General features: G+C 42.2%; 1 protein-coding gene across 3 annotated transcripts in view; it reads right to left on the bottom strand.

Annotated features, from left to right (window-relative positions):
- The window catches only part of MCC (MCC regulator of Wnt signaling pathway), a 411412-nt gene that overhangs the window by 66099 nt on the left and 333227 nt on the right, over positions 1–12086 (bottom strand). For all 3 annotated transcript variants that reach the window (XM_006134467.4, XM_025190402.2, XM_006134468.4), the window contains one exon: positions 5768–5931. In XM_006134467.4, the coding sequence (XP_006134529.2) occupies positions 5768–5931 (164 nt within the window). The remainder of the gene's footprint in view (positions 1–5767; positions 5932–12086) is intronic.

Genomic DNA, 12086 nt, shown 5'->3' with positions numbered 1-12086 from the left:
CATTTTCTCAATAGCACAATTTTTTAAGGGAACTTTTTCAAACAACATGACTGTTCCCAAAATAACACGAAAATAATCAAGTGGTGGACTACTTCACGCGGAGGTATAAGTTGGTGAAAACAGTGGTAATATGCATGAGTGGATGAATACACGTGGTCACAGTGCTCCTATGCTCACTCATGTGTTTATCTTTGTGTTTTGAAAATCGCAGTAACTTGAGTTGCTAAATAGCTTGTGTTGCTAGATATCTAATGTTGACGTTGACGACAGAGCACCAACAAAAAACTGACTTTGTTACCACCACTTGTAACGCAACCCCCACCTTTTCCATTATTTTTAATGGGAAAATTGACCCAGGATAGAACGTTTTCGCTTAGCACAAACATTTTCAGAAACACATCTATAGTGTTCAATGAGGAATTACTGAACACTAACAACAGTGTGCAGTTGGCATTTATACAGCACCTTTCCTCAGAAGGCCTCAAAGTATAGCACATTCACTATGCCTCACAATGGATAAGTGTTGTGCCTCTTTTGCAAATGATTTAACTGAGTACTGAGAGGGTACATTTGCACAGCTGCAGGAATTGTGCATCCCAGCACAAGTACCCAGACTCATGATAGTTCAAGCCAGCTTGGGGGAGGGGGGGAGGGGGCAAGCAGAAGTGACAACTCAGTCTAGCCACATGCATACATACCCAGTGCATCCAGGCAGGCTTGTCAGAAACCTAACCTGATTTATCATCTGTGTTACACTGCTATTTTTAGCATGCTCAAAGCAGAACTAGTGCTGGGAAGCACCCTCCCAGTTGCACTGTAGATATACTCACCAGTGCCAGATTGTGCCTGGCCTATCAATGGGCATGTTGGGCTGGGAAGGATGCAAGGAACCCTCACATATTAGCATGACAGGAACAAGTGCAATCCCACCTTTGAGGGACCCCAAGGATGGTTCTTTCCATAGGGTTCCCTGGAAGGGCATGGGGAGATGGAGGAGCAAGAGTCTTGGCCAGGCACACTGAGTGAGTGGGATGGGGCACACTATGACTTAGGATGGTGCAACCTATGTGTTCCTTCTGTGCACCTCAGAGCTCAGGGAAGATAGGATTCTCTCAGGCACAATCCCTTCCAGAGCTTCCACCCAAGATGGTGCAGAGCCACACTAACGCCTACACAAAGTCTGTGCACAAAGAAGTTAAGCGATTTGCTCAAAGTTATGCTGCAAGTCTATGGAGAAGTAGAAAGAGAACCTGCATATTCTATCAATTTCCTTCTGTAAACAAACACTGCCATGTTTCTCCCTCATCAGGTTTATAATTGGTTTACAGTTGTAAATATAAATATAATGATTCACACAGTTAGGCTCTAGAGCAAGTACCAAAAATACACTATTCATTCAGAGGTTCCTATCCTCTTTTTCTGATTAGCAATTACTTATAATACACAACACAGAACAAGTTGCTATCCTTCATAAAGAATGAACCTTCCACCTAAATCTACAGATCTCCAATAATCAGATTCAGAAAACAAGACATGTCACTTCAAGATAATATAATGCTTCCAGGAGCATATAACATTCTCATTGCATGAATGAGTTTCATTCTTAAAATGTGGGGGTGGGAGAAGAAGGAGGAAGAAATAAAAATTCCTGAGATATGGTAAAAAGAAAAAACAGGATATTGTTGAAGATTCTCTTGGTAATGGAGACAACATACTGGAAAGCTACTCAAGCAGTCAAATCTTATTTGGAATAAGAAGTTTTGTATTTATAATTAAATCTTTTTAACAGCCATTTCACATGCAATGAAAACTTCCACCTAACATATAGCCTGTGTCAGCACTGCTAATCTGCTTACACTATATTACCACTACAAATAAACAAAGGTAAAAACAAAATAAAAAATGGCCTGCAGAAAAGGTAAAAGGATACCAGCCCCTTTTTCCAGTGCTTCCTTTTGGAAAAGCTGCATAACATGGTAAATGCACCTAATCACCTTACTGCTCTGACAAGCATGTTGATAACCACCATGTACAAAATTAACTGAACCCAAGTTATCATTCTACCCTTATGCTCTCAAAAAGTGACATGAAAACATCCATTTGCTAACTGAACGATCTGCATTTCTCTGGATGTGGCGTGCTCTGCTTCAGCACTGGTTCGTTGGCTAACACATGAATAGAAGGCAATTGCTACATACAGGGAACTATTTCCTGTGGGAACTAATGAGTTATTGAGTTTTTCTTCATTCTTGATTTTACAGTGTTACAGTTCCGTTTGATAATGCATGCTGATGCATCAAGGGTAAATCCAGACTCCAGTCTTGCATGTCATGTGATCGAAGTTCTGAGCAGCCAGGAATATGGCCGACGGTTAACACACAGCACTGGGATTCAAGATTTGTCCATTAAACATACACACTCTTCAGTTGTTCCTGCATTTGCATGATAATAAAGAAACTCTTTGAAATGTTCTTTTCAGAGAGCCCATGACCCCTGGTGCTGTTACTATTCTCACATCAACAATCCCAGACTAAGGTAAACAAGTGATGGGTATAGGTCTCCTCAAATTGATTATGCCTACAGATAGTGTGGTGGAGGAAAGATCTTACTGACAAGAGAACAAACTGCTGCTGCTCATGTTGTAAACATCCGGTCACTGGTTATACAAACGAGAACACATTTAAACAAAAACAAAATACAAAGTATTAAAAATGAAACTTCTGTTTCCTACTCTGCTATCCCACTGAGTTGACTTTCTACAGGAGCTCTAGGTCCTACCCTATCTTAGGAGCAGGAGGGCTCTCTCAGTGATTCAATACAGCCAAGGACAAGCACACCAACAAATCTACAATGCATCAAGGCCTTGTTTGGACAATGATAGTTACTGTGAGCGCTTCATTTTAATGTGCCATAAAATACTGGATCACATTCAAAGTCTAGATCCCAATTTTTCAGGGCACTCCAAACAATGTTCCTCTATAATCTTTTCTATTCAACTGCTGATTTTTTTCCCATCCATGTGCACGATAAATTTTGTCGTGCACTAAGGCAAGTGTGCACGTGCATCATCAGGAAAAATAAAACCTAGTTGTGGGTGCTCTGTTAATCAGCTGGGTGGCATTTGAATCTCTCCTGAGCGGTTGCACAACCACATAGCCCACAAGGAACACTCTAGGGCTATGTCTACACTGGCGCGATCTTGCGCCAGAGCTATGCAAATGAGGCTAAGCGTGGAATATTGCTGAGCCTCATTTGCATATTTAATGAGCCACCATTTTTGTGGAAAAGGCTCTTGTGCAAGAAGAAAAAACCTCTTGCACAATGCCGCTACGCTGATTATTTTCAGGAATAACGGCAAGAGGGTTTTTCCTTGCGCAAGAAGGGGCAGTATAGTCAGCTCCTTCTTGCGCAAGAGCCACAAAAATGGCGGCTCATTAGATATGCAAATGAGGCTCGGCGATATTCCACACTTAGCCTCACTTGCATAGCTCTGGCGCAAGATCGCACCAGTGTAGAATAGCCTAAGATCTCTCTCTCTCTCTCTCCCCATGATGACAGTCCCCCAGAGAGCTACATTCCTCAGGAACTAAGGAACTCTCAGTCTGAAGGATGAAACTCAGAGGGAGACATCAAGTTTTCCTAGCAGCAGGCTAAAGGCTCTGGAACTTATGTAGAGAAGGTCAGACCTCACTCCTTTCAGAGCGTTAAGTGTAATGCTCACTTCACAGTTTAGCTTTCCCACTGCCACAACAAACAAACAAACAACAAAACAAACGGGGGTAGGGAGAAATAAGCAGGAAAGTAGATGAAAAAATATTGCCTGGTTTTCTTGTCTTTGTCGCAAAGCAACTAGCCCCTCTCTTTATATTCTGGCTAAGATGATGATGAGAGGTCTCAAATATCAGGGTGATCAGAGTACAGGAGATGGATTAGGTAGAAAACTGGAAAAAGCTTTACAATATATAAAAAATAAAACTCAAGCTTCCCTCAATAGCAAATTCCTACATGTTTGATAATGAAGTATGAGTTTGGTCACTTAACGCTCCACAGTTAACAACCAACTGGCCATCTACAGCAATGGTTCTCAACCAGGGCTCTAGGACCTCCAGAGGGGCCATGAACAAGTTTCAGGGGGCCTGCCATGCAGGGACAGTATTTGATTTGCTAAGGCCAAAGTTAAAAAGCCAAAGCGCCCCCGCCTGGAGATGAAGCCAAAATCTCAATTAAAAACAGCTTCACAGGGGCCTGCTACCTTCGAATACCAACCCTGGCTTTTATATGCAGAAAAGCAGTTGTTGTGAGGTAGGTGTTCTGTCTGTGGAGTTTTTATAGCATGTTTGGGAGGCAGGCTTAGAAAGAAGACAGCAGAAGAATAAAATGAAAGACACGATTGAGAAGATGGCTCAGGAATTGAAAAGGTCTCTGCTAACACAAGGACTGCAAGCCAAGCAGAGTATAAAATAATTTGGGAATCAAGTAAGGTCTAAAACTCAGAATCTTTCAATTCTCAGAGGGAAAAGGTTTTGCATATCTGGGGTATATGTAGACAATTAAATACAGACAGAGTAGGAACAAACACACAATCCTCTTTATGGCAATACATTTTCCCAATCTCTCAGAAAAAACCTCCTGACACAGGCAATTCTGTTGTCCGAGGAAACTGTAATTGCTCTCTTATTGATTCTTAGGTCAGACAACATTTTCCAGAGGCAGTCCATTAAAAAAATTAAATAAAGTACATTTTATTAACTTTTCCTGATCAGAGTCTTTCAGCTAAACAAAGCAGGGAAAATACTTTAAAAGATGTTATTGAGGAAAACATCTCAACATCCATTTTCTTTCTGGAAAATTCAAATAGCACAATCTACCTAGACTTATCTGTTCTGAAATATGTCTCCCACAAAACAACTTCCAATGAAGGTTTTTAATGGGAAAAAAAGATATATGGACTCTGAAATGAAATGGTAAAGAAACTGGTTGGTATGATTTATATTGTGATCTGTAGTCTGTCTCCGGAAACTGAATGCTTATACATTATCTCTTTGATTTTCCATCTGTTATAAAACACAACTTGTCTCACCTGTTTCCTCACATACGGGAGAGAGACTATTATTCCCTTGCTTCCAGGCTCTTTGTTGCATGTTACCTATCACTTGTGCTTTTGGACACTATTTATTGTTTTGTGATATGGATAATAAATAAGACCAAGATCTAATTTTAGAAGGACTAGCTAAATTGTAAGCAAATTTAGTTTATCTTGTCAGAAATAATAGAAAGTACAAGCTATGTCTGTATTAAACTACTAGTTTTATGTTGTAATAAAAAGCAAAAGGCTTACAATGTTTACATTCAGGAAAGCAATATACAAGATTCTTTAAGATGCAGCTACCAGCCACACCCACCAACTAGCAGTGTGACCTTAGACAACTGACAATGGACTGTGTGAACTTCTCTAAGTCAGTTCACCTATCTGTACCATAGTCTGTGCATCTTTAAAATAAGGTGAGGCTTACCTGTATTTGCAAAGTGCTTTGAAATCTATGGATGAAAAACTATACACAAGATCTACAGGTAATTTTTCTGTGACAATGCACTCATATGCAGTGTAGGTATACTACTACTGTACCTGCCTCACACGATGTTTTGAAACACAGTAAATCTTTGTGAAGTAGTCTGAAACTCTCAAATGAAGAGTGCTATGAATACGACATATCATGTATCCCAGTACGTACACAATGCATTTAGTGACTAGTTAATGATGTTGCACCTTAATAGCTAGGTCACAATGTTCACTGGCAGTGGTGAGCTGTTCAATGTGTCTGTCCACTTCTGCTACAGACAGACTGCAACTGCTCTTCTTCCTTCCACAGACTACACTCTCCAGCCCCGTCAGCACTCTCTGCAGTTCTGAGTTCAAGTCACTGCAGTTATCTATGAAACAGAAAGAACACATTAGACATACACTGGGTATCGCAAGCTAGAAAGTTACCATTCAATACATGCCTTATAGATATATAAAAATAAAGATATAATACGTGGCTCTTTGCACTACTATCCATAGCTATTTTGGCTCGTAGTCTCTAATTGGTTGGCCACTCCTGTACTAAAATCTCAAATTACTCAAAATCACACAAATAATCTTCTCATCCACATATTTGGTGTGGCCATTGTTGTTTGAAAAACCTTCTCCACATTTTAAAAGATATCATGTTTAAGCACATTCCTATGTCACTGTTCCAATTTTTTTGGGGGGGGGGGGGGGGGGGAGAATATCATTCTTTCATCGCTGCAGCTTCTCCTGATTTTTGTGCCCAGCAAAACTTTGTCAGAATCAAATTGGTCCTTTGCCCAGTTCACTCAGTGATGATATAATCCAATGCTCCTTTAAAAGAAAGGACTTTGGGGATTTGTGCTCAAACTACTGCCAAGTCTCCAAAAGCTTACACAAAAGTCCCCAGAGAGATTATTTTACAGAGCTATAGTTTCATTTTCACAGCTGTTTCTTCTTTGCATGAAGCTAAAGAGAAGACTGGGAATATTTGTGCCCTTGTTTTTGAGGCTCTACATCATGATCATATTCACAAGATCCTTTAGGATGAAAGCATCACCATAATTCTAACAAGGTAAGGGTCAGAGGACCCTTCCCCCCACTACACACTGAAGAACACTCTGTTTCGGGGTGTCATCCACTCACCCTGATTCTGTGAAAATAAAAAATGATCCCTATTGCTTTGTGAACTAACTTCACAAATGCATTACCTCCAACGCACATTCAGTGATAAACATCAGCAGTAGTTCCTGATGTGCACCATATCATTGAACTCATGCTTGGGTTCAGATGCTTCTTGGATGTGTTCATTTATGGGCCACTAATTAGCAAGGCATTGTGCAATAATCAGTTATTGCATTATACAGCACAGAATAGATTTATATTTCATGACAGCGCATTACTTTCACAGGGGATACAAACATTTAAAAGGACGGTATCCATTCATGAGGTGTTATTCCTATGGTATTGCTACTGGTAAGACCTCATAAAAGTTAGACTTTGCAATCAAATATAAAACATAAGGCTGATGTTTTCAAAGGAGCATAAGGGAGGTAGGCAGTCAAGTCTCACTGAAATTCAATGGGAGTTCAGCACCTAAGTCCCTTAGTTCACTTTGAAAACCGGAGTTTAAAACGAAGGATAACAGCTGATTATGAAAGAGTGAGATGCAAGGAAACTATGAAATAAAACTTTGATTTCACAACCAAATTCTCATCTAACACTTTGATTAATACCACACAAATTGCCAAACCTGATCACTTAAACTGCATTCACACATGTGCAAAACCCAGACAACAGTATGCAAAAAAAGAACTAGATAAATTTATGGAGGTTAGGTCCATCAATGGTTATTAGCCAGGATGGGTAGGAATGGTGTTCCTAGCCTCTGTTTGTTAGAGGCTGGAAATGTATGACAGGAGAGGAACTCCTTTGATAATTCCCTGTTTCCTTCACTCCCTCTGGGGCATGAAGCATTGGCCACTATTGGAAGACAGGATGCTGGGCTACGTGGATTTTTGGTCTGACCCAGTATGGCCATTCTTATGTTACAATGTACACATTTTATGTCTGCAGTTTAGGCAGCTATTTTAAAAAAGGCCTAATTAACATATAGGGCGTATCTAGACTATGCGGAACGGTCGAAAGAAGATATGCAAATTCTGCGGGAATTAAAGTAGTGAAAGTAGTTAAGATGCGGCTTTTTCAGTGCCCCACCCCCCCCATTGAAAAGCTGCTCTTCCTCAAAAAAGGAGGTTTACACAAGATGGGGAGGGAGGGGAGGGTTTCGCTGAAAAAAAGCCGTATCTTAACTACTTTTAGTTTTGAAAGCACGATCAGAAGAAGATACACAAATTCCCACAGAATTTGCATATCTTCTTTTGACCGTTCCCCATAGTTTAGGGAAAAATAAAAGCAACCTTAAAATCAAAACAAGTACGTCCTACAATGTGCCAGTGATGCTCTCATTCAGTTACACAGGCGAAACACATAGAATTTCATATCAAGCTCAAGGTCTCTGTCCTTATCTTCAAGATGGATCCATGGCCTATTTAAATGACCCCCTAAAGCCCCACGAGAAAACCACGGCCAACAACTATGCTCCACTGGCACAACGGACTCTTTAAAACAGTGGTCTCCAACCTTTTTACAACCAAGATCACTTTTTAAATGTCAGGACAAGCCAAGATCTACCCCATCTCTTCCCTAAGACCCCATACCTTCCTTGAGGCCTCACCCTCTCTGTTCCCCTCCTCTCCATCACTTCCTATCCCAAGCCCTTATTACAGGGGGTTCCAACCTTTTTAAGCAAAAGATCACTTTTTGAATTTAAGTGCAATCCAGGATCTACCTCAAACCCAAATATCCTGGCCCCGCCTCATTCATGCCCCTTCTCCGAGGCCCTGCCTCTGCTCACTCCGTTCTCCCATTCTCCTTCCCTTTCACCAGGCAGGGGCAGAGGGTTGGGACACAGGTTCTGGTCTTGGGCTAAGGGATCTGAAGTGTGAGGGGGCTCTGAGCTGAGCCAGGGACTTGGGGTTCAGGAGGGGGTGCAAGCTCTGTAAGGGAGTTTGGGTCGGGGGGGGGGCTCAGGGATAGGTCAGGGGCTTGGAGCTGGCTCCAGCTAGACACTGCTTACCACAGGTGGCTCCTGGGTGGTGGCGCAGTGGGGCTAAGGCAGGTTCACCCCTGCCATGGCCCTGCGCCACTCTCAAAAGCAGCCAGCAAACTCCCTCCATCCCAGGCCCTGTTGTCCCCCTCTCCATTCTGTGGAGATAGAATACAGAGTGGAAGAAAGGGCACCCTGACATCAGCACCCCTCCTCTTCCTTTCCTGCTCTGTACCACAAGCAGGAGGCTCCAAGGGGTGGGAGGAAGCTCCCAGGCAAAGGGCAAGAGGTGCGCAGCAGTGGGGGGAGGGAGAGCTGAAGTACCAGCACTTGATAGCCTCTTGGCCAAACCAGTCAGGATCACCTATCAGAGGCTCCAAGATCTACCAAAAGATCCCAATCTACTGATGAAGACAAACGGAATATGTTAAGCAGTGGTCACCAACCAGTAGATCCCGATCTACTGGTTGGTGACCACTGCTTAACATATTCCGTTTGTCTTCATCAGTGATAAGCATAATATAAAAGATGATACAGAACAGAACAGCATCATCATGTTATCTCAAAATCAAAATGCAGAATTTGTTCCTTGTTTAAGTTACAGTAGCAATATCGTGGACCCTTGTCTTTATGCAGTATTTTCAACCTTGCATATGGAGACTAACAAAAGTGTTCTAAAATTCTCTTTGTGTAGGAATAGATTTTAAGCAGAGTAAATGTGAAATTACTTCTGGCTAACAGGAATTCATGTTAAAAACAAATCCATCAACATATTAATGGCATGATAAATATGGATAGGCAAAGCAGGGTCTGAGATCCTGCAAGCTGTATGCATGCAAACTCCTACTGAAGATATATGTGCAAGAACTTCCCACAAACTCAGCTCTCCCACCAAAACAACTACAGTAGACTTCCGATAAATAAATAAATAAATAAATAAATAAAATAACCAATTTAGTCCGGCATATCTGATAATCCGGCACCCCCTAGGTTCCAGATTATCAGATATGCCGGACTAAATTGGTTATTTTATTTATTTTTTTATATATCTATATCTATATCTATATCTATATCTATATCTATATCTATATCTATATCTATACACACACACACACACAGAATACATTATATACTGTATATAAAGTGTTCTAAACCCATTTTATTGTATATACTGTATACAGTATACTGTAATGTTTTAGTTTTTTAAGCCTTTTTTACCCTTTTTGCTCAGTTCAGCTGCTGCCGCTGTTACCTTGTGACTCATTTTTTGCCGAAGCTCACTCACTAGGCTCTTGCCATTTTGAAGCTGGACTATCAGGAGTGCCGGACTATCGGATGCCGGACTATTGGAGTTTTACTCTAATAAGCTTTAGTGTTAATAATCTGTACGGAAGCTTATTTATTAATAACATGCATTTATGAATCACAGATGCCCCACCAAGAATGCTTAATTGTAAAATCTACCTGTTTTGCTTCTGCTCCTGAAACTCAGTAATATGTTTGTATATATATTTTGCCTCATTTTATAACAAATTTCCCTCACAAAATAAGACCTTATATGCTAAGCTCTAGCCCTGAAGGAATGTTTCTCCCAGAAAATAAGACTTTAACACAATGTCAGAGACCCCCACATTTCAAAGGGAAGCCAGCGTAAACCCAATCACAGGATTTACGAGATATAGCAGAGCAGATTAACAATGTTAGCTCTTGATGTTTTTGTTGCCTACAGCTGAAGAGCAGCATATCTAAAAGCATTAGTGTATCATGACACATTGATGTAGTTGGTCAGTCAATGAGCTTGCTGCATTAGTGCAGTATGCAGTGCCATGTTGTTATCAGGTCATGGTGAATTCACTTGATGTGAATAACTAAAACAACGATTATTTTTAAGAGATACTAAACCTAAACCAAACAAGGAAGGACAGAAGGATGCTTGTGTGGGGAAGAAAGAAGAATACCTTATAAGCCTATTATGAAAATAGGTAGTTTTGTGTAGCAATGTTTCTTTGTATTTCTACATTTGCCTGCCGTGCTGGAAAAGAACGGTTACTTACCATGTAACTGTGATTCTTCGAGATGCGTTGCTCATGTCCATTCCAATTAGGTGTGTGCACGCAGCATGCATGCGTCATCAGAAAATTTTCCCTCAGCATTACCCTTTGGACCAGCGGGGAGCCCTCCGGAGGGCGCCAGTATTTCGGCCCACATATACTCCTGCTGACCCCCTCACCCACTCAGTTCCTTCTTACCGGAATAATCCGGAGAAAGGGCGGCAGGCGGGGATTTGGAATGGGCATGAGCAACACATCTCGAAGAATCACAGTTACGAGGTAAGTAACCGTTCTTTCTTCTTCGAGTGATTGCTCATGTGCATTCCAATTCGGTGACTCCAAAGGAGAACCTATGGAGGAGGGCTGGATGTTGAAGCTACAGAGGAGTGGAGGACCGCCCTGCCTGGAGCAGCATCTTCCCTGGCCTGATGTGTTAGCACATAGTGATTGGCGAAGGTATGGACAGAGGACCATGTCATGGCTCTCCAGATGTCCAGGATGGGAACCTGCACCATGAAAGTGGTGGAAGCTGCCACAGCTCTCGTGGACTGCGCTCTAATGGGGGGAGCTGATACCCCCCCACTAGGGCATAGCACTCCTTGATAAAAGTGGTTATCCAGGAGGCAATCCGCTGTGAGGACATGGGTTGACCCCTTGCCCATTCGGCAATGGCCACAAAGAGTTGCAGTGACTTCCTGAAAGCTTTTTACTTAGAAAGGACAAAACCAAACGCCCTGCGCACATCTAAAGTGTGTAACGGCTGTTCTTTCCCAGACACATGTGGATTGGGGTAAAAAACTGGCAGAAAAATGTCCTGGGAGGTGTGAAAGGAAGACACCACCTTAGGAAGAAAGGTCAGGTGGGAGCAGAGCCTAACCTGGTCTTTAAAAAACACCGTGTAGGGGGGAATCCGAGGTGAGTGCCCTGAGTTCGGATACCCGCCTGGCAGATGAGAGAGCCACTAGGAGAGACACCTTATACGACAAGTACAGAAGGGAACATGTCGCTAATGGTTTGAACAGGGGTCTCATAAGTTTGGAAAGGACCAGGTTTAGGTCCCACTGGGGAATGGGCTGGTAGACATGTGGGTAGAGCCCGTTCAACCCTTTCAGAAACCTGTTGACCACTGGGTTAGCAAACAGTTTTCCCCCCTTCCCTCGGGTGGAAGGCTGAAATGGCCGCCAAGTGAACCTTGATGGAAGAGGAAGAGAGGTCCTGGAGCCTGAGGTCTAACAGGTAATCCAGGAACAAGGGGATCACAGTTTACCTTGAGTGTACCCCCTTCTGGGCAGCCCAGATACAGAACCGTTTCCACTTAGCCAGGTATGTGGTCCTAGTGCAGGGCTTCCTGCTGCTCAGTAGGATTTCCTGGACCCGT

Source organism: Pelodiscus sinensis, chromosome 6 (assembly GCF_049634645.1).
Source record: "Pelodiscus sinensis isolate JC-2024 chromosome 6, ASM4963464v1, whole genome shotgun sequence".
NCBI lineage: Eukaryota > Metazoa > Chordata > Testudines > Trionychidae > Pelodiscus > Pelodiscus sinensis.
This window is presented reverse-complemented; position numbering and strand designations above follow the sequence as displayed.